Source organism: Carcharhinus amblyrhynchos, chromosome 14 (assembly GCF_965287045.1).
Source record: "Carcharhinus amblyrhynchos chromosome 14, sCarAmb.v2.hapA, whole genome shotgun sequence".
Classification (NCBI taxonomy): domain Eukaryota; kingdom Metazoa; phylum Chordata; class Chondrichthyes; order Carcharhiniformes; family Carcharhinidae; genus Carcharhinus; species Carcharhinus amblyrhynchos.
In genome coordinates, this window is record NC_137337.1 from 67,618,858 (window position 1) to 67,641,538 (window position 22,681).

Genomic DNA, 22,681 nt, shown 5'->3' on the forward strand with positions numbered 1-22,681 from the left:
AAATCTGGGTCATCGGACTTGTGATCGGGGCAGGGACCTAGTTTGCATCCCCCAAAGTTTGGGGCATATTGAAACCAAATCACAGCATCCATGCCTGCTAGTGATCAGCTAATCTGGCCTTGGTTCACTGAGTGTGGAGTCTGCACGTTCTCCCCGTGTCTGCGTGGGTTTCCTCCAGGTGCTCCGGTTTCCTCCCACAGTCCAAATGATGTGCTGGTTAGGTGCATTGGCCGTGCTAAATTCTTCCTCAGTTTACCTGAGCAGGCAGCGGAGTGGGGCGACTAGGGGATTTTCACAGTAACTTCATTGCAATGTTAATGTAAGCCTACATGTGACACTAATAAATAAATAAACTTTAAAACTTTATTTAAAACTAATCCAATACAGAGTGAAGCATTAAAACCAGACATTTCACACAGGGCGTTAACCCATGGTGCTACCCGAGTAATCACTACTCCAACAGTTCCCCAGGTACTGAGAAGTACAGAACAACTTGTGTTCATGTAGCATCTTCAGCACAATAAAACCTCCCCAAGATTCTTTGCAGGGCTACACAAACAGATGTTAGAAGTGACCAGAGGCTTGGTCAAAGAGGTAGATTTTAAGGGGTGTTTTAAAGGAAAAGAGGCAGATGAGCTTGGGGGGGGAATTCCAGAGATTAGGGCCAAACCGACAGCTGGCCTCAAACACTGGAGCGCATTAAATTGGACATGCTCCAAGAGGGTTAGCACGGTGGCACAGTGGTTAGCACTGCTGCCTCTCAGTGCCAGTGACCCAGGTTCAATTCTGGCTCAGGTCACTGTCTGTGTGGAGTTTGCACATTCTCCCCATGTGTGCATGGGTTTCCTTCCACAGTCCAAAGACGTGTGAGGGTTAGGTGGATTGGCCCATGCTAAATTGCACCTTAGTGTTGGGGGGATTTGCAGGGTAAGTGCATGGGATCATGGGAATGGGGCCTGGATGGGATTTTAGCTGGCACAGACCTGATGGGCTGAATGGCCTCCTTCTGAACTGTAGGCGGGGTAGGAACTCTATGATTCTATGCCGGAGGTGGAGGAAGACAGATTGCAGAGGCTTAGAGGCTGGAGAAGGTTACACAGGTCGGGCAGAGTGAACTTGTGGACCTCACGCAAAGATCATTCATCCAAAGGAGGAGAAGGGGGAGAAATGGCAAAGCTCTTTCTGGAAGGAAAGAAGCTGATTAGTATGAAGTCTGAGGTTCCCACGTCAACGGAGGCTTAGCAAATTTGAATAGGTTGCTGTCCGTAATGTGGACTGGAATTACAAGTTTTAAAGTTTATTTATTAGTGTCACATGTAAGCTTACATTAATGAAATGAAGTTACTGTGAAAATCCCCTAGTCGCCACACTCCGTTGCCTGCTCAGGTACACTGAGGGAGAATTTGGCATGACCAATGCACCTAACCAGCACGTCTTTCAGACTGTGGGAGGAAACAGGAGCACCCGGAGGTAACCCACGCAGACATAAGGAGAACGTGCAGAGTCCACACAGACAGTGAACCAAGGCCGGAATTGAACCCAGGTCCCCTGTGCTATGAGGCAGCAGTGCTAACCACTGGGCCACTGTGTCGCCCAAAGCTGATAAGTCGGAGTTGGAGGGTCCCACATCAATAGATGCGTAGCAAATTCGAATAGATTGCCACTTATAGTGTGGACTGGAATTACCAGAACAGTGACCATGCAATTTAAAAGAGGGTATTTAACTTATAAATTAACATGATTGCGCACAAAACAAAGATCTCTTCAATTATAAATTTATTGAGGATTGATAAATAAATTGGCTAAGCATCAGGACACCGTTTACTAGTTTCATTTTCTAGACTTTTGAGTAAAGGTCTGGTTAATATTCTAGGCCTCCTGTCCAAAAACAAAATACCACATCTCGAACAATATTTTACACCCATTTGACCAGGTACAGTGGTTTGATATGCCATAGGCATCTGAGAACAAAGCCAAGCAAAGCTCTACCTGGCTGAACTCAGGCTTTGAAACTTGTCCCTCAGGTTCTTGACGAGGCCTTGTCGGCCCAGCTCTGTCCTCCTGTTCAGCTGGCTCATCTCCTTCTTCGGTTCTGACTGCTGCTTGGTCGAGGAGGCCACCTCCTCAGCTGCCTTGGAAGTATGGAACTTGCCTGTTGGACTGGCGGTTCCCGGCCTCCAGCTCTTTGCCTCGCTCTCCTGCCTCATCTTGTACTCCTCCGACTCTTGGTAGGCCCGGCACCTTTCCACGACCGCCCGAATGGAGATCTTCTCGTGCGAGGTGGGTGACCTGATTTGGACGTAGCCCTCATTGCCGCCGCCGCTGTCTTTGGCAGTCTGATCATTCCTATGGCTGCTCAAACCGTCCCCGGCACACGCCAGGCTCTCCACGATGATGACTTTCTGATCGTCTTGTAAAGTGAACTCTGAAGGAATGTAGTGGGTGCTTTCTACAGCTTCAGTAAAGTGGCAGTGCTTGCAGCCTGAGCTGGAACTTTGCTCCTCAGTACACCTACAGTCCGGTGAAGCAGTCCTCAAGCACGTGGCATGGTTGCCGAAGGAACTCTCAGGCTTCGCCTGCGCGAGGTACTGGATGGAAGAGTCAGAATACAACTGTTTCCTGGTCCCAGTCCCGGGAGCTGCCTTGGACAATTGACCCTTTGCGCTGGGTGGCTTGGAGCCGTCTTCTTGTTCCGGGGAGCTGAAATGGGGCAGCCTGCCCTCCATCATTCCGTTTGGCATGGACATGCTCTTGGCGACGCGGCCCAGTTTGGACTGGGCGCCCTCAGTTGGCCTCAAGTGGTTGGCTCCTGCCGACCTCTGCGGAGAAACCTTTGCAAACTGCCCGTCCGCCGAGGTGTACTTGGAGCGCAGCTCCCGAACGTCGGGCCAGAGGAAGGTTTCCATTTCGGTGGGGCTCAGGGGGCTCCTGGAATGGGACCTTACGGGAGATGCTAAATTAGGGCTGATGACAGAACGTCGAGGGGAAGGGGTCTTGGTGAAAGGTGGAGGGAATACTTGCGAGTCCTTGCTGGGAGATGGCGTGCTGGATTCCTCCATCAAGGGCGCCAACAGCACCTGTTCCTGAATAATGACTTGCTGGTAGAGAGGCAAGGACATCGTCATCTTTGGCTTATCTGCTGGAGGTTAAAAAGAAACAAATAATTAAACCTAAAGGAACACTTCTTGGTAACTAATTACTGCAGGAACAGCACTACATTTCCACCCTTCAAGGTTCAACCGCCAAACTTCACGGACAGACAAGGATCTGAAGGCACAGTCTTAGGGTGAAGGGAGGACTTTTTGGAACCAAAATGAGGAGTCCAAAGATGTGCGGGTAAGGTACATCGGCCATGCTAAAATGCACCTTGATGTCCCAGGATGCATAAATTAGAGGGATCAGTGGGGTAAATGTGTGGGGTTATGGGGATAGGGCCTGGGTGGGATTGTTGTCAGTGCAGACTTGATGGGCTGAATGGCCTCCTTCTGCACTGTACGGTTCCTGTGATTCTCTGAATTTTTTCAGCCAGAGGGTAGGGAATCTGTGGAATTCATTGCCACTGAAGGCTCTGGAGGCCAAGTTATTGAGCTTTTAAATATTTTTTTAAAGTTTAACAAGGTTATTTAGTAGCGTCACAAGTAGGCTTACATCAACACTGCAATGAGGTTACTGTCAACATCCCCTCATTGCCACGCTCATGTTTGGGTACACCGAGGGAAAATTTAGCATGGCCGATGCACCTAACCGGCAAGTCTTTCAGATTGTGGGAGGAAACTGGAGCACACGGAGGAAACCCACGCAGACATGGGGAGAATATGCAAACACAGACAGTAACCCAAGCCAGGAATCGAACCCAGGACCCTGGTGCTGTGAGGCAGCAGTGTGAACCACTTTGCCAGCATGCTGCTCTGCAAGTGTTTTTAGGACAGAGGGAGACAGGTTCTTGATTGGTGAGGGGATCAAAGTTTATGGGGAAAAGGCAGGATAATGGAGTTGTGAAACTCATCAGCCAATGATTGAATGATAGAACAGTCTTGATGGGCCAAATGGCCAAATTCTGCTCCTATATCTTATGGTCTTATGCTTGGGAAAGGTGCAGAGGAGATTTACAAGAATGGTGCCTACAATGAAAGATTGCAAACGTGCGAACGGATTGGAAAAGCTGAAAGTTTTCCTGAGTGAAGCAGAGGCTGAGAGGAGACTTTGTGGATCTGCTCAAAGTCATGAAAGGTTTTGCAAGATTAAATAAGGAGGAACTGTGTCTACTGGAAGGAGCGTTGATAACTAAGAGATTTAAGATAATTGGGCAAAAAGCAGAGGAGGGATTGAAGGGGATAGGTGGAGACTGGTCATGACGGCCTGGGTTGGATTGATGAAGCAGTTGGTGTTTTCTTGCTCATCGTTTTGGTATGTAGACAAAATTATTCATCTACAAGTGACTCACCTTGGTAAGATACAACATGTACTTGAGATTAAGTTAAACATCCGTAATATAATCATCCCTAACCTGGTGCCAAAATTGTGACCTTTTTCAAGTTACACTGGAAACACAAAGCCTGCCCCTGTTTTTACTAATGGAACCATAGCCTTGATGCATCAAAACACACGGGCAACTCAGCAAAATAGACCATCGCACCTTAAACTCATCCTCCAGTAATTTCATGGAATGACACACTGCTTCTCCCACTCTTCCCGATCAGGAGAAACTCTTACTCACACGCAATCAGAATAAATTCCTGCTGATGGGCTAATAACAATCGTTTACATTTACAAAGTGCCTTTAGTTCAGTGAAATAACTCCGGGCTTGTCATCAAACCAAATGTTGACATCGAACTGTTTGAAGTGGGTTGGCAAATGGCAAGTGCCAAAGCAACAGCCATCTCCAACAAGAGAGAATCTAACCGTCACTCCTTAACATTCAATGACACTGAATCTCCTACTATCAACATCCTGGGGGTTACCATTGATCAGAAACTTAACTGGACTAGCCACATAATAACTGCAGATATAAGAACAGGTCAAAAGCAAGGAATCTTGCAGTGAGTAACTCACCTCCTGACTCTTCAAAGCCTACCCACTATCTATAAGGTACAAATCAGCAGTGTGATGGAATACTCTTCCTTTGTCTAGATGGGTGCAGCTCCACGCTCAAGAGGTTTAACACCATCCAGGACAAAGCAGCCCATTTGACTGCCACCCCATCCACAAACATCCACTCCCTCCACCACCACCACACAGTGGCAGCAGTGTGTACCATCTATAAGATGCACTGCAGCAACTCACCAAGGCTCCTTAGACAGCACATTCCAAACCCATGACTAATACCATCTAGAAAGACAAGGGCTGCAGATGCATGGGAACACCATGACCTGCAAGTTCCCTTCCAAGCATCACACTATCCTGACTTGGAAATATATTGCTGTTCCTTCACTTTAGGAGGGTCAAAATCCTGGAATACTTTCCCCATTAGCACTGCAGGTGCACCTACACCACATGGACTGCAGTGGTTCAAGAAGGCAGCTCATCACCACCTTCTCAAGGGCAACTAGGGATTGACAATAAATGGTGACCAACCAGCGACACCCATGTCCCATGAATGAATAAAATAAATAAGATGCTAAGACAGGTAACCGAAAATCTCCATCCCTACCATCCTCTAAAATCTGTATTCCTCCAACTCTTGTCTCTTGTCTTCCTCCAGTTTACATCACTCCAGTATTGGTAGCCATGTCTGTAATTTTGTCCTTATGAATATCCATTTCAAGACCTCTCATTCAACCTCAAAGTCCATTCTTTGACCAAGCTTTTAGTGACCTAATCTAGTACCTGCTTATGTGGCTCAGCGTCAACATATTGTTGGAAAACATTCTGGGCTGCTTTATGTTAAACATAGAAACTGGAAGCAGGAGTTGGCCATTCGGACCTTTCAGTCTGCTCCACCATTCATTATGATCATGGCTGATCATCATATTCAGTACCCTGATCTCGCCTTCCTCACATATCCCTTGCTCCCTTTCGTCCCAAGAGCGATTTCCAATCACCTTCTGTGGTAGTGAATTCCACACATTCACCACTCTCTGGGTGAAGAAATCTCTCCTCACCTCAGTCCTAAAAGGTTTACCCCTTATCCTCAAACTCAAACTATGGGCAAGATTTTCCAGCCACACTTGCCCCAAAACTGGAAAATCCCACCCGAGGTCAATGGATCTCTCATGCACCTTTGCATGGACCACTACCTTCCCCCCTCCCCAACCCCCCACCCCCGGTCTGTGGTTCCTGTGGCAGGCGGGATGGGAAAATTTCCCCCTGTGATCTCTAGTTCTGGACCCTCCCACCATCAGAATCATTCTTTCTGAATCTACCCTGTCCAACCCTGTTAGAATTTTAAATAAATATGAGATTCCCCTCTCACTCTTCTAAACTCCAATGAATGTAAACCTATCCGACTTAGTCTCTCCTCACACGACAGACCTGCCATCCCAGGAATCAGCCCGGTAAACCTTCGCTGTGCTCCCTCTGTAGGAAGGATATCCTTCCTCAGTGAAGGACACCAAAACCGCGCACAATGCTCCAGATGTCGTAGAATCTACAGTGCAGGAGAAGGTCACTTGGTCCATCAAATCTGCATGGACAACAATCCCACCCAGTTCATGTCTTACCCCTGTAACCCCACATATTTACCCTCCTAATCCCCCTGACACTAACAGGCAATTTATCATGGCTAACCTACCTAACCTGCACATATTTGGACTGTGCAAAGAAACCACAGCACCTGGAGGAAACCCAGGCAGACACGGGGAGAACGTGCAAACCCCACACCGACAGTGACCCGAGGCCGGGATTGAACCCGGGTCCCTGGCACTGTGAGGCAGCAGTACTAACCACTGTGGCCTCACCAATGCCCAACACAATAGTGGTAAAAACACAGTAGAAATGCAAGTTGTTGCCTTCTTCAGCACAGAGATCCCATTGCAGTTACTAAACTGTGAGTGGAACAAGCAAATGTGAAGCGTACGTGGACAATAACAATGCAAATAAGAAGAGTGCACTCACCACCAACAACCATTTCCTTCTTATTTTCCTGGAAACCTGGCAACTTGGCCACATCATTTCCCCTTTCCTCTTCATCGCACGTCAACTCCTCTAAATGCTGCCTTCTCTTTCGAACCACTGGTTTGCTGCTCTTAATTCGCTGACTGTATATCCGGGCCAGTTGGTAGACCTTGGTCTTCATTTTCTCTGTCACTTCCCTCAGCAATTCCTCGCTCTGGGCCCTCGAACCTGCCTGGGCCACGTATGGTCTGCTGCTTTGAGCTGGATGCTCGTGCCTCTTCCGAGTGAGGCTGGAATGGGTGTGTGGTGGTGAGACTTTCTTCTCTGGTTCTGAGCAGTTGGGCTGTTGGACACACGGAGGTCTCTGAGACAATGGAGCAGACTTGTGGACAAGCACCGACTGTTCAGCATTCCTACTGTCGCCACTTTCCGACACGCTACTTGGTCTTGCCTGGAGCCCACTTTCACAAGCAACGCTTGCTGGAGAGGAAAGGGTTGATGACTCTTCCGTTACGGCACTGAGATCGCTGTCCTCCACAATAACCAATGGCTCGCTGAAATCCAGGCCAAAGATGATTCTGCCGTTGCTGAGTTGTTTTATTTGGCATTGTTCAGGGTTCTCGGCTTCCCTCTTCAGCATCTCAGAGTTGGGCTCGTAGGCCTGAGGCCTGAGCGTTGCCTTGTGCTCCTGCTCCGCCCTTTTCGGAAGCTCTGCGTCGGACACGCTTTCCATCTCTTGCCAGATTTTGATCATGTCAGCGGACGGTCGGAACTCGTTCTCTGCAATCGGGTCCTGGGAACCCAGGCCGGAGTCCGTCGAAAGATCCAAAGGCCGGCTTTCCTTTGCGGGAATAGACTCCAGCAGGCGGGGTTCTGAAATCGGACTCGATGCCGGAGAAGAGGAGCGGGAAGGTCTTTCAGGGGAAACGGGGAGGTCAAGCAAAGTGTGAGTTGGTGCCTCCTTACCAGAGGCGATAGCAGCATTGGAAGCGGCGAACCGTCTCCTCAACGTGGCCTCCCTCAAATCTTCTTCCTTGTTTTGGCTATTTAGCTTGGAGATGGAGTTCCTGACCAAGCCTGCTGGGATGTAGGACAGGCTCTCCCGCCTTCTGATGCTGAAGTTGGCATCTTCGTGCTCCGCGTTATCGTAGTAACTCTTAATCTTCTCAATGAGCAGGCGATCCTGCCTGGACAGCGTGGAGTCCCGTCTCCTTGGAACATTCCGATCCGCCTCCACGTCCTCCAGGCTGCTGAGGTTCGGCTCGTCAAGGCGTTTCTCCGGGCTGTTGTTGGCTTGAGGAACACTCGCTTGGCAGTCCACGCTGGTGTCAAACACGCCACTGTTCCGCGGCGCTTTGTCGCCGTTCTCCAGGCTACTTTGCCGGCTCGTTGCCTTCTGTGCCGGGCAGCCGTACGGCCGGCCGTCGTCGGCCGCCACCAAACTGTTGCGCCTCGATCGGCTGTTCGTGAAGTGACCCGCGATGAGGCTGGCCTGGCCCAGCACCGAGGGCGGAAGAATGCTCCGGGAGTCACGGTCCTGCTCTTCCTCGTCCGTCGACTCTTCGCTGCTGAGGTGTTTGGCTTCCTCGCCCGCCTCGCTGAACGAGTGCTCGGCGGCAGACTCTGCGGCCCCCCGCCCGGAATCACTCACTTCGGCACGCATATCCCTGGGGGCCTCGGCTGCCTCCTCCGCTTCCTCCGGACTGTGCACCGTCTCGGAGTCTGACTGGATCTCCTCTAGGGCAGACTGGCAGGCTTCCGTCACCATCTGCTGAACCGATATTGGTTCCACATCAGGAGGGAGCTGAGGAGTACAAGAGTACGGAGAAGGGGATCAGCACAACAGAAAGCATGTATAAATAACAGGGACAATGTCCCCCAGTGAATGATAACAGCAACTACAGGTAAATCCAACCTTCTTGGCTATGCAATGCTCAAAGGGAAGTATGGGTTGGAAGTGGGGCTGCAAGACCAATGCTCTTCCTCTTATTTCAGCATGGGGCAGCACAGTGGTTATCACTGCTGCTTCACAGTGCCAGAGACCCGGGTTCGATTCCGCCCCTGGGCCATTGTTTATGTGGAGTCTGCACGTCCTTCCCGTGTCTGCGTGGGTTTCCTCCGGGTGCTCCGGTTTCCTCCCACACTCCAAAGATGTGTGGGTTAGGTGGATTGGCCGTGCTAAATTAACCCTAGTGTCAGGGGGGACTAATAGGGTAAATATGTGGGGTTATGGGGATAGGGCCTGGGTGGGATTGTGGTTGGTGCAGATTCGATACCGAATGGCCTCCTTCTGCACTGTAGGGATTCTATGAAATCCAATGGGCACAACCTGCCATGGCCAAATAGCTACACAGCAGTCTGTGGTTGAGGTGGTGGCTGATTGGTGCTCATTGACACTCAAATGTTTACTGACAGATAAATGTATGATGCAGTTTGGGTAATTGGCCACATATATATAGGACATGGCCAATAAACTCCTGCCCGTATCATTGACTAAGCCACTGCCACTAGCCCGGAAATGTCAGACTAATTGAAGTTGCCGAGGTGAATGGATGATGGATGGCAGACCAGCTCATGGACAGAACTCTCATTTCACTATTCAGTGAGGTGAATGGATTTTTAAGGCTGGTTATGATCAAAGCTCCAACTTTCAAACTGTCTGCAGCATCCCATTTCATCTAGTCCCCTGAACGTGTGAACCCCTGCGTTGGGAAAAGGAGTGCCCCATGTGTCCTGTTTGTGAAGTGAGGTGGAACGACAAGCTTGTGTGGAAGGCTAGTAAGCGGAGGGATAGAAAGGGAGATGACAGTGTCGAAGGGATGCATGAAGAGAGGCAGAATAAGAACAATGAGGAGGTGTGAAGAGAGGGTGAATAGATTGGTTGAAGAGGGAAAGATAATGGGACGAGGAACAAGAGAAGTGGAATGGGACGTGTTGGAGTAAAAAAGTAGTGTGAACCACACAAGCCTAAATGGAGCTTAAAATTTATTTGTTAATGTCATGAGTAGTCTTACATTAACACTGCAATGAAGTTACTGTGAAAATCCCCTAGTCACCACACGCGGGGAGAATTTAGCACGACCAATGCACCTAACCCACACATCTTTGGACTGTGGAGGAAACTGGAGCACCCGGTGGAAACCCATGCAGACATGGGCAGACTCTGCATGGACAGTGACCCAAGCCGGAATGGAACCTAGGTCCCTGGCGCTGTGAGGCAGCAGTGCTAACCCACTGTGCCGCCCAATCATGTGTTGAAAATGATGCACCCCCACCCAACAACTCAGCTTTCAATCTGTTCCTGTGAGCAAAGCTTAATTCACGATTAATAACCACAACCTGAGTGCCTGGGCAGTCCGGCGGCCATTCAGCCCCTTGAGCCAGCTGCATCATTCTGCAAGGTCATATCTAAAGTATATTTATTTGTGTCACAAGTAGGCTTACATTAACATTGCAATGATGTCACTGTGAAAATCCTCCAGTCGCCACATTCCTCGCCTGCACGGGTTTCCTTCCACAGTCCGAAAGACGTGCTGGTTAGGTGCACTGGCTATGCTAATTTCTCCCTCAGTGTACCCAAGCAGGCGCCGGAGTGTATTGACTCGGGTATTTTCACAGTAACTTCATTGCAGTGTTAATGTAAGCCTACTTGTGACACTAATAAACAAAGTTAAACATAAAAATTAACACGCAACGGATGTAGAATTACCATAAGTTTTAAGCGGTGGGGCTGGTTTTTGCTCCGTTTTAATGGACTTACCTCCTCGGATACATTGGTGTCAACATCCCAGCCCCTGCGCTTCTCTGCGTTTCCGGAGGGCTGGCTGTTTTGCCGCTTGAACCCTTTGACGTCCTGCAGCTCGACAGGCTCTTCAGTCTAGTGGAGCAAGACAGCAAGTCAGACTAGCCAAGAGACGGCAAGTTGTGAGTAGAAGACAAGGCAGCCACCCTTCACCTCTCTCCAGCCATCTCCAACCCCCTCGCAATCCCAAACACTGGGTGAGCAGCCTCCAATCTAGGCCCTCCCTATCGCAGTGCTTCTGCCCCCGATTCACGCAAAAACCCAATAATTAGATTGCCCTGTTAAAAGCGGGTTAGAGGTTAACAGTTCTGTGTTAGCACCTTCAGAGCATGCAAACACTGACTGAACAAGAATCCAGCAAGACTGACTGACTGGGGGAACTACTGCATTGTGTAGAAGGTTAAGTGCCTTTGTAAAGTTTATTTATTAGTCACAAATAGGCTTACATTAACACTGCAATTAAGTTATTGTGAAAATTTCCTAATCGCCACACTCCGGCGCCTGTTCGGGTACACTCAGGGAGAATTTAGCACGGCCAATGCACCTAACCAGCACGTCTTTCAGACTGTGGGAGAAGTAATAAGGAGGACCCGGAGGAAGCAGACATGGGGAGAATGTGCAAACTCCCGCACAGACAGTGACCCAAGCCGGGAATCGAACCTGATTCTAACCAGTGCTAACCACTGTACTGCCCCACTTAGATCACATGATCTGCTGGGTTGGATTCAGTCATCTGAGAGGAGGTCAGGGTGAATTATTTTCTCTCCCTTCATGGCCCTGGGGTATTTTACTGGCCATCGAATGTGCCTGTCTGCTCAGCACAGGGTGAGCTGGTGACAGAGACGGCTTAAGAAGTATAGGGAATTTGATGAGAGCACGAATTTGGTATAGAGGAGAAGGAGGTGTGAAATAAACCAGCCAATTGCTCTTTTATACAAGTCACATCACCTTTCAAATCCCGGAGTCTCATGAATGAAACCCATCATGACAAGTATTAAGAGCTATAGATAAAGGGAAACACCAGTACCAGAGAACTAAAACACCGAGAAAAGTGAGAACCAGCGACTTGAAGTGAGGTGATGGGAGAAATTTTAGCATGAGCGTGGGACACATTTAAGTAGAGACTGCAAAGGCACAGAATAAGGACATTCCTTGGGTAGCCCAGTGGTTAGCACTGCTGTCACACAGCTCCAGAGACCCAGGTTCAAGTCCACCGTCAGGTCACTGTCTGTGTGGCATTTGCACATTCTCCACGTGTCTGCATGGGTTTCCTCTGGGTGCTCCGGTTTCCGCCCACATTGCGAAGATATGTAGGCTAGGTTGATTGGCCACGCTAAATTGTCCATTAGTGTCCCAAGTTGTGTGAGTTAAGGAGATTAGTGGGTTAAATACATAGGGTTACGGGGATGGGACCTCAATAGGATGCTCTGTCGAAGAGTTGGTGCAGACTCGATGGGCCAAATGGCCTTTTTAGTGCACAGGAGGGATTCGACGATTCAAAAGGGAGATCATTAGAGGGGAGGGTAGCACACTGAATGATGGGGACAGTGGCACTGCGGTAATGATGATGGACTAGCAATCCAGAAATCTGGACATGGTGCTCTGGGGGCATAATCTCACTACTGGGGAGGGAATTAATTGGAATAAAGTGGCAGCCTCATTAATAATTATCATGAAGTTACTGTATTGTCGAAAAATCCACCTGTTTCGCTGATGTAAAGTTAAAGTATATTTACTGCAATTAAGTTACTATGAAAATCTCCAGTTGCCACACTCCAGCGCCTGTTCAGGTACACTGAGGGAGAATTTACCATGGCCAATGCACCTAACCAGCATGGCTTTCAGAATGTGGGAGGAAACCGGAGCACCCGGAGGAAATGTACACGGACACGGGGAGAATGTATAGACTCCACACAGTGATCCAATCTGGGAATTGAACCCGGGTCCCTGGTGCTGTGGGACAGTTGTGTAACTAACCACTATGAGCTCCCGTTTAAGGCTGATACAGTTGTAGAAAAAAGGCTGATAGAACTTTAGGTTTTAATCACAAGAAGTATACTTTCTAAAAGCTAAGATGAACCTACATTATACATAATGAGATCTCAGAATGTTGCATGCAGTATTGGGCTCCACATAATGGGACAGATAATAGGACAGATAGATATAGTAATGTTAATATCACTCAACTGGTTATCTAAAGATCTAGGCTAATGTACAAGGGACTCAAATCCCACCCAAAATTTAAATTTTATTGATTAATCTGGAATTTAAAGCTAGTTTTAGTCACGGTGACCATAGAGGCTATCATTGATTGTTATCAAAACTCAACTGGTTCACAGGTGAAAAGGAAATCTGCCATCCTTACCCAGTCCGGCCTACGTATGACTCCAGACCCACTGCAGTGCGGTCGACTCTTAACTGCCCTCTGAAATGGCCTAGCAAGCCGCTCAGTTCAAGGGCAATTGGGGATGGGTAATAAATGCTGGTCCATCTACAACACCCGCATCCCACAAAAATAACAAAGAAACAAAAAGTCTTTTGAGGAGGTACAATGCAGATTAACGACAGAATTCTGCTGCTGTAAGAATTACGCATATAAAGCTAGAATTAAAAAATGAGGCCTCTTTGCCCATTAGGACATCACAGGTTACTGGAGATAGAACAGAAGAGTTAAAAGTACGATAGAATTGGACATGGTGGATGGACTGTTTCCCGTGAAGGGTCAAGAATAAGAGAGCATAAGAGAAGGGTGCGATAAACATTTTCACACAAGAGACTAGGAGGCTGTGGAATTCTCTGCTGGGGTAGTAAATGAGACATAAATTATGTCAATATTCAAATATTGATTGGATAGTCGATGAACTAGGGTGAAGAAATACGATAAACGTGAAGAAGAGTCAACTACCTGAGTCCAGGATTGCTTTCTACAGAAAATGCTGGAAAACCTCAGCAGGTCTGACAGCATCTGTGGAGAGAATAGAGGCTACATTTCGACTCTGGATGACCCAGGGTATTGGCTCTGTTCTCTCTCCACAGATGCTATCAGGCCCGCAGAGATTTTCCAGCATTTTCTTCTTTCTATTTTGGATTCCAGCATCTGCAGCAGATTTGCTTTCATCTTAGGATTGCTTTCTCATTCACTCAGCTTTTTAATCCCTTACCAGACACTGGATGGACACCTGGATATAACAGGACTTGCCTTTTCGGTTGAAGGTGATTGGCCTGGGTTGAGTTCCATTCTCAGAAATAAACCAGCCACCCCAAAGAAGTAACATCACATATCCAAGTCAACTGAATCAGCTCCTATCAGCAGCATTTCATTGGTTAATGGCGTCTTGACTTGACGTTAGTGTTGAGTATTGATCAAGGTACCTTAAGACAGCGGCATGCAATTCTATTCAGTGAGCCAATGTATTCCTCGTCAAAGCAATCAGAGCCCCAGGGCATGCTGGGATAGCAGGCAGCAGACACAACAGGCGGATGTTAAAGAGTTAGTGGTGCAGCCACTTTGAACTGGTTTGAACCAGTAGAGCAGGCGGCCAAGGTTCTTTCCATGCGGAGGGCGGACAGAGAAAGAGAGACAGAAATAGAAGCGCTCACCATGGAGAACTTAGCAGAAAGCAAAGCCCTGGCTCTATAGTGCCAACAGGAGATGGCAGCCAGCAGTGAACTGGCAAAGTCGGCTACCTGGTCGCCCTCTATCATTAATTCCTCTTCTGGCTCCAGGCTTTCTTGGACATACTCTGTACCTCTCGATGTTTCCTCCGAGTCGCTGGCATTCAGGAGCTCCAGGGAGTCTTTGCTCTGGGCCAGGTTGTCCTCATTGTCATGTCTCTCGCTCTCTGGCTCGCTCATGAGAGACCCCAGAGTACGGACACCCGTCATTGACTTCAAGGAGTCCTTATTGCCCAGAAGCTCTCCATCGCTGCCTGCATGCTGTTTGAAGGGGGTCAAAGGGTTCAGTTATTGGGGCAAATGCGCACCAAAGCATTCTATAACTTACAAGTCCTCCCTGACCACTTCCAACAATGACTGTAGACTATCTGTGCAAAGTTAATTTCCCTCATGTAGCTCAGTGCTGTTTAATTCTCATGTAATATGGTTCAGATTGTTGCCAAATTAAATGGATTGAAAGCAGGGAGGCAGCCTGCCCAGACAGATCATTACCCGCACCGAATATCTGTGTAACTACTTTGTCTTTGGGTTCCTAACTTTTCCGAGCGCCTTTCATTCCATCTAAAAGAATCTGTAAGACGCACAGCCAAAAGCTGGTAATCAAAGTTCTCTCATCCCATGTGACAGGTGTGGCTTCAGGGCACCCTCTCACCTCCAGACTGAAGATTGTGGATTCACGTGGCATCATTCATCCCTTGGCCAACATCACAGATTCTCCGGTCATTGGCACAATTGTGGAATCTTGCTATGCACAAAATGGCTGCCACATTTCCTACTCTACATTTCTAAAGTCTTTCACTGGATTCTGACGCACTTTGTTCGATCCTGAGGTTGTGAGGGGCACTCATGACTTCTCCCCCATGGTTCAGTAATTATCGAGCACCACCTCATGGGCAACTAGGAATGGGCAATACTGTCATCACCCAGCATGGCCTTACATGTGACTCCAGTCCCATGCTAATACAACTCATTCTTAATTGCCCTCTGAAGGCACACAGCAAGTGGCTCAGTTGCATCAAAGGTATTACCTCACCAACCACAGTCACATCCTGAGAACAAATTTTAAAAAGAAAATTTGAAAAGGATTTAGAACCCACAGGAGGACACAGACAATGAACAAGCATCGATGTCCTGTGAACTTCCCATTTCTCCATTGCTGTTACACCGGGTGCTGTGATTATTGTCTGGTGTGTTTGAGGACTGGTTGGATGGATGGAGATGGGTGTTGAAGAGTGGGGATGGGGGGGCAGGTGGTATCCAAGGAAAGTATGCTTGAAATTTGCCTTAATTGAAAATATGGTGGCTAGTAGATTCTCTAAAATACAGGGTGAGTTGATTGATTTGTTCTTGTACCTGTATTGATACACAACCATGAGTTCATACACAGTAAAACATGCAGACATCTCAAGAGAGCTGTTTTGAAAAGGGAGGTGGCTGTATGGAGTGTGTAGTTACAGAGCAGTAACATTCCCGACACCGTTTTGAGGCCATGTTAACAGCTGGAGAGGGATGTAAGCACTCGTAAAGCGGCGCGACTATCCCATACGAGGGTCAACCTTTGCCCTGTTAGTTTTCCACCTGAGATCTTCTAGGCATTTTGTTTGAAACTTTGTGAAATGGAGTGAATACAATTCCTCAGCCCACATCAAGCCTGCACTGATTTGGATTCAAATTAAGAACCCCCTGAGCTGTTATAAAGATCATAAGACCATAGGAATAGACATAGGCCATTCGATCCATCGAGTCTGTTCCACCATTCAATGAGGTCATGACCAATCTGATGTGATAATCCTCAACTCCACTTTCCTGCCTTATCCCCTGGATTCCCTTACTGATTAAAAATCTGTCTCAGCTTTAGATATACGTAATAACTCAGCCTCTACAGCCCTCTGCAGCAAAGAACTCCACAGAGTCCCCACCCTCAGAAGAAATTCCTCCTGGTCTCTGCCTTAAATGAATGATCCCCTTACTCTGAGATTGTGCCCTCTGGTTCCAGACTCTCCCACAAGAGGAAACAACCTCACAGCCTCTAACCTGTCAAACCCGAGAATCCAGTATGCCTTTAATAAGATCACCTCTCGTTCTTCTAAACTCCAATGAGTACAGGCCCAACCTACTTAACCTCTCCTCATAAGAAAATCCCTCCAAACCCAGGATCAACCTAATGAACCTTCTCTGGACTGCTTCCAACGCCAGTATATCATTCCTGAGATAAGGAGACCAAATCTGTTCACAGTATTCCAGGTGTGGCCTAATTAGTGCCTTGTATAGTTTTAGCAAGACACCTCTATTTTTATACCTCACTCCCTTTCAAATAAAGGCCAACATTCCATCTGCCTTCCCTATTACCTGCTAAAAGGGAATAATGGACTGATGCCTCTCAGGAAAGTGCCAACCTGCTGGCCACAGGGTAGAGATACACTGAGGCATCAGTGTGCCTTGTTAGCTGGCTGCAAGGTGCTGCTTCTATGTTCAGGTGGTGACCCATTCTCTGGTCTGTATGAATAAGAGAGCCTGGTCTCTGCACTACAGGATGTGGGGTGGAGATGGGGATGGGAAATGATTTACTCCAAGATGTAGGCAAATGGTATTTCCAACAAGCAGTCAGGGTCAGGACTGAAGATTGACTGTGCAGGGTTATGCAAGAGGCCAGACAAGCTGAACCCCACCCTGTAATCGGTTGGGCCAATTACAACCAGAGCCCTCATGGCGATGCTATCTTTAGATTCAATGTGTCCAAATTAGGAAGATGAAGATGCATAAACTAATGACCCACGATCATAGAGACTGCTGGGCAGACAATGGAAATGTGGAGGTTAAAGGTGATGTATCCAGGTTGAAGAGTTTGCCAGGCACTCATGAATTCTGGAGCAACCTGGTTAAGAGTCGAACTCTTGCTTTTGAAGACATGGAGAAGTGAAGATCACCCATTAACAGCAACAGACTCAATAACAAATAACAAGGAGGACAGTTTAATTAAAGGAGAAATTGTCCTTACCTTTAGGGAGACTGCAGAGTTTGGGAGACCATCATGTCGAAAGGAAGGAGTGCAGGAAATGAAGGAGAGAGAGAGAGAGAGAACGTTAAACATCAAGTATCAGGCGGCCTGCCCAATGGTGATCACTCTTAAAAAGGCACAACTTTGGACTGTGGGAGGAAACTGGAGCATCCAGAGGAAACCCACGCAAACACGGGAGAACGTGCAGACTCCGCACAGATAGTGACCGAAACCAGGAATGAAACTTGGGTCCCTTACGCTGTAGTAGCAGTGCTAATTACTGTGCTACCATGCCGCCTCCCTGAGAGTGCAATGGCCTAGTGGTATTACCGTTTAACTATTAATCCAGGAAACACAGCAAATGTTCTGTAGACCCGGGTTCGAAAACCGCCACAGCAGATGGTGGAATTTGGATTCAATAAAAAAAAAATCTGAATTAAGAATCTACTGATGACCATGAAACCATTGTTGATTGTCGGAAAAACCCATCTGGTTCACTAGGGAAGGAAATCTGCCATCCTTACCTGGACTGGTCTACATACGACTCCAGAGCCACGACTATGTGGTTGACTCTCAACTAGGGATGGGCAATAAATGCGGGCCAGACAGTAACACCCATGTCCCACAAATGTTTCATCCAAAAACTGGCCCCCTCCACACTGGGATGTTTCTTCAGCTCTACTTTGGATGATTGGCCTAGCTTTTGTGCTCAGGGGTGGGGGGGGGGGGGGGGGGGGTCTCCTGCGTGGGGCTTGAGCCCACATCATTATGACTTCAACTTTCTATGGAATCCATCCCAATTCACACTGCTAATCCAGCCTTCCCTGACCCCCGAGTAGAGGGTGTGCAAATAAAGAGCAAAGGGGATAAAACTAAGAATGGGAATAAAATGACTTGAGGGATCAGCCGTGGCTCAGTTGGTGGCTGTCTTGGCTCTTGAGCCAGAGACCGTGGGATTGAATCCCACCCCAGGGACTTTTGAGCACAAAATCTAGGCTCACCTTCCAGCACAGTGCTGAGTGGCTGCTGCACTGTCAGAGGTGATGTTTTTTCAGATAAGACTTTCCTTAGGGTAAAAGCTCCCATAACACACTGTGTGGTGATTAAACTAACATTATTAAAATCTGGTTATTATCACTGCTGTTTATTTTATTCATTCGTGTTACATGGGTGTCACTGCCTGGCCAGCATTTGTTGCCCATCCCTAGTTGCCCTTGGAGGGCATTTGAGAGTCAACCATATTACTGTGGCTCTGGAGTCACATGTAGGCCAGACCACGTAAGGACGGCAGATTTCCTTCCAAAAGGACATGAGTGAACCAGATGGGCTTTTCCGATTATCGACAACGGTTTCATGGTCATCAGCAGATTCTTAATTCCAGATATTTTTTATTGAATTCAAATTCTACCAGCTGCCGTGGCGGGATTCGAAACCCGGGTCCCCAGAACATTAGCTGAGTTTCTGGATTAATAGTCTAGCGATAATACCACTCGGCCATCGACACCTGGGGTCCTGCTGTGTACAAATTAGTTGCCGTGCCTCCCACATTATAAGTGACAACTTCAAAAGTGCTTAATTAGCAGAGTGGTTAGCACTGCTGCCTCACAGCGCCAGGGACGCGGGTTCAATTCCAGCCCTGGGTCACTGTCTGTGTGGAGTTTGCAAGTTCTCCCCGTGTCTGTGTGGGTTTCCTCCGGGTGCTCCAGTTTCATCCCACAGTCCAAAGATGTGCAGGTTAGATGGATTGGCCATCACAAATTGCCCCTTAGGTGTAAAAATTATGGGATTGGCACGGTAATTATATTGGTTTATGGGGACAGAGGATTTGGGGGGATTGTTGTCGGTACGGGCTTGATGGACTGAATGGCCTCCTTCTACACTGTACGGATTCTATGAAAGTGCTTTGGTGCAGAGGTTGCGAAAATTGTTATCTGAATGTCAGTATAACATATGCCATTATACCCCAGTATAATGGCATAAGTGCCACTCAGGCCCATATACGCTCACGTGTGCTTCTGCCCCACAATACCCACCCACTCCCGCAGGCAAATAGCCCATGAGCATTCCCACTGCAGAGTGAGTTAACTAAGATTTCGAAATAACCATTATCCCAGTAATGGACCAGCACCTTCTAGGGATGGGGAGGGATAAAAGTCCAACGGATTTATTTGGAATCACGAGCTTTCGGTGTACTGCTCCTTCATCAGGTGAGTGGAGAGTTAGTTTCACAAACACGACATATAGAGACAAGGATACAATTGCAAGATGTTTGGAATGCGAGTCTTCCTCTCAGTACTCCAAATAAACCTGTTGGACTTTAACCTGGTGTTGGGAGACTTCTTACTGTGCCCAACCCCAGTCCAATGCCGGCATCTCCACATCAGAGCTAAAGTTAGATCTCAAAGTAAAATATCTCTCAAAGTATTGGGGTTGACTAAGATTTAGAGAGAGGGATTGAGCAAAATCCAGAGATATTGACTGGAACAATATCAGAGTTTAATTATAAGCATGAGCTGCATAGACTAGGTTTGTATTGCATTGACTATAAAAACTTACGGGGTGATCCAATCGAGGTATTTATGATGATTAAAGGATTTGATGGGATAGATAAGACAGAAACCATTTCCTCTGGTTTGGCGGGGGTGGGGGGTGTAGTGGTGTGGTGGTGGATACAGAATACAGGGGAAGAATGTTAAAATTAGAACCAGTCCAATTCAAGCAATATCAGGAGTCACTTCCCGACTCGAAGGGTGGTGGAAATTCACAACTCCCTTCCCATCCTGGAAATTCCTACCCAAAGTCAATGGACATTCAATCAGTCCGTCTAATTTTCCATCCCGCACCTGGGATGATTCACATTGTAGACGGGAATGGAAAATTCCGGCCCGGCTATTTATTTTTCTTGGGAATAAATTCACTCACCGCTCTGCACCAGAGATTTGAGGATCTGTTTTGTCGGCTCTGTGAAGGAAGGAGAAAGGAAAAGACAAGGCGATTATTGCCATACAAATTAACAGGGCCTTAACGCATATGCCTTACATTCCTGTCCCCTGACTTGTAACAATTCCAGCATGCTCCCTCAGCTCAGAATTGCGGACATTTTCAGCATAGAGGTTTGTACCAGTCACATGTTTCAGCAGAAACATTCCCAGTCCTTCAAACCTGGAGAACTGTACTCTGGCTTCTCACACTGTCCCACCACTGGTGGTCATGCCTTAGGCTGCCTAGGCCTTCAACTCTGGAATTACTTCCCTAAACCTCTCTGATTCTGTCCTCCAAGTCGCCTCATAAAAGCAACCAATCTTGTGTGACTCCATGTCAAGTCTTCAACATAGAATCCCTACAGTGCAGAAGGAGGCCACTCAGCCCATCAAGTCTGCACAGACAACAATCCCACCCAGGCCCTTTCCCCATGACCTCATGCATTTATCCCGCTAATCCCTCTAGCCTACTCATTCCAGGATGCCAAGGAACAATTTAGCATTGCCAATCAACCTAACCCGCATGTTTTCGGACTGTGGGAGGAAATCCACACAAACAAGGGGAGAATGTGCAAACTCGACACAACAGTAAAGTGACCCAAACCAAGAATCAAACCCGGGTCCCTAAAGCTTTGAGGCAGCAGTGCTAACCACTGTGCTAACCACTGTGCTATAATGCCATCCTCTTGACGGTTAGCATTCCTCTGAAGCAGCTTGGAATATTTTGCGACATTAAGGGTGCTATATAAATGCAAGTTGTTATTGTTGTTTACAGTCAGTGGAGCGTCAACCCTCTTTGCACAAAACCCAGCTGGTTCACTAATGCCCTTTAGGGAAGGAAATCTGTCATCCTTACCCAGTCTGGCCTGCAGCACTGCTGTCTCACAGTGTCAGGGACCCGGGTTTGATTCCCAGCTTGGGTCGCTGTCTGTTCAGAGTTTGCACATTCTCCCCATATCTTCATGGGTTTCCACATGGTGCTCCAGTTTCCCCCCACAGTCCAAAAGGCATGCCGGTTAGTTGTAGAGGCTATGCTAAATTCTTCCTCAGTGTACCCAAACAGGTGCCAGAGTGTGGTGACTAGGAGATTTTCACAGTAACTTCATTGCGATGTTAATGTAAGCCTATTTGTGACACTAACAAATAAACTAAAAACTAAGGTGACTCCAGAGCCACAATGATGTTTTACCCTGAACTGCTGTCCGAAATGGCCATGCAAGCCACTCAGTTCAAGGACAACTAGGAGGGTCAATAAATGCTGGCTTTGCCCACATACCATGAAAGAATTAAGAATATTGAAAAAAACTCACTAATCTTTAGTGATAAATGATGTTAAGACCAATTAAAAGGTAGCAAGGGCCTCTTTCTTTAAAAAAAACCACAAAAACTCAAAAATGTAAGTTAACAAATCAAATAAAATTTTGATTTTGAGTATTGATGATGCATTCCCAAGTTCATAAGAACTTAAGAAATAGGAGCAGGAGTAGGCCATCTAGCCCTTCGAGCCTGCCCCGCCATTCAATAAGATCATGGCTGATCTGTCGTGGCTCAGTTCCACATTCCCGCCCTCTCCCCATAACCCTTAATCCCTTCGCTTATCAAAAACCCATCAACCCGCATCTTAAATATATTTAGCGAGGCAGCCTCCACCACCTCAACGGGCAGAGAATTCCAGAGATTCACCACCCTTTGAGTGAAGAAGTTCCTCCTCAACTCCGTTCTAAACCGCTCCCCCTTTATCTTGAGGCTGTGCCCCCTAGTCCTACTGTCCTTTCTGAGCGGGAAGAGTCTCTCCACCTCTATCCTATCCATCCCATTCATCATTTTATATGTCTCAATGAGATCTCCCCTCATTCTTCTAAACTCTAACGAGTACAAGCCTAGTTTATTCAGCCTCTCCTCATAGCTCAACCCCCTCGACTCCAGTATCAGCCTAGTAAACCTCCTCTGCACTCCCTCCAAGGCCAAAATATCCTTGCGTAAGTACGGCGATCAAAACTACACACAGTACTCCAGCTGCGGCCTCACCAATGCCCTATACAGCCGCAGCAAGACCTCCCTACTTTTATATTCAATCCCCCTCGCTATGAAGGCCAGCATCCCATTAGCCTTCCTGACCACCTGCTGCACCTGCAGGCTGGGTTTTTGCGACTCATGCACAAGGACCCCGA

General features: G+C 47.6%; 1 protein-coding gene across 2 annotated transcripts in view; it reads right to left on the minus strand.

The window, feature by feature from the left end:
* Positions 1–1,759: 1,759 nt before the first annotated feature.
* Positions 1,760–22,681, minus strand: part of LOC145352758 (pleckstrin homology domain-containing family G member 3-like) — a 196,213-nt gene continuing 175,291 nt past the window's right edge. For both annotated transcript variants that reach the window (XM_080203034.1, XM_080203035.1), the window contains 6 exons: positions 20,452–20,490; positions 17,530–17,540; positions 14,457–14,792; positions 10,815–10,931; positions 7,055–8,858; positions 1,760–3,139 (listed from right to left, as the gene is read on the minus strand). In XM_080203034.1, coding sequence (XP_080059160.1) covers positions 1,986–3,139; positions 7,055–8,858; positions 10,815–10,931; positions 14,457–14,792; positions 17,530–17,540; positions 20,452–20,490 — 3,461 coding nt within the window. In that variant the 3' untranslated portion in view covers positions 1,760–1,985. The remainder of the gene's footprint in view (positions 3,140–7,054; positions 8,859–10,814; positions 10,932–14,456; positions 14,793–17,529; positions 17,541–20,451; positions 20,491–22,681) is intronic.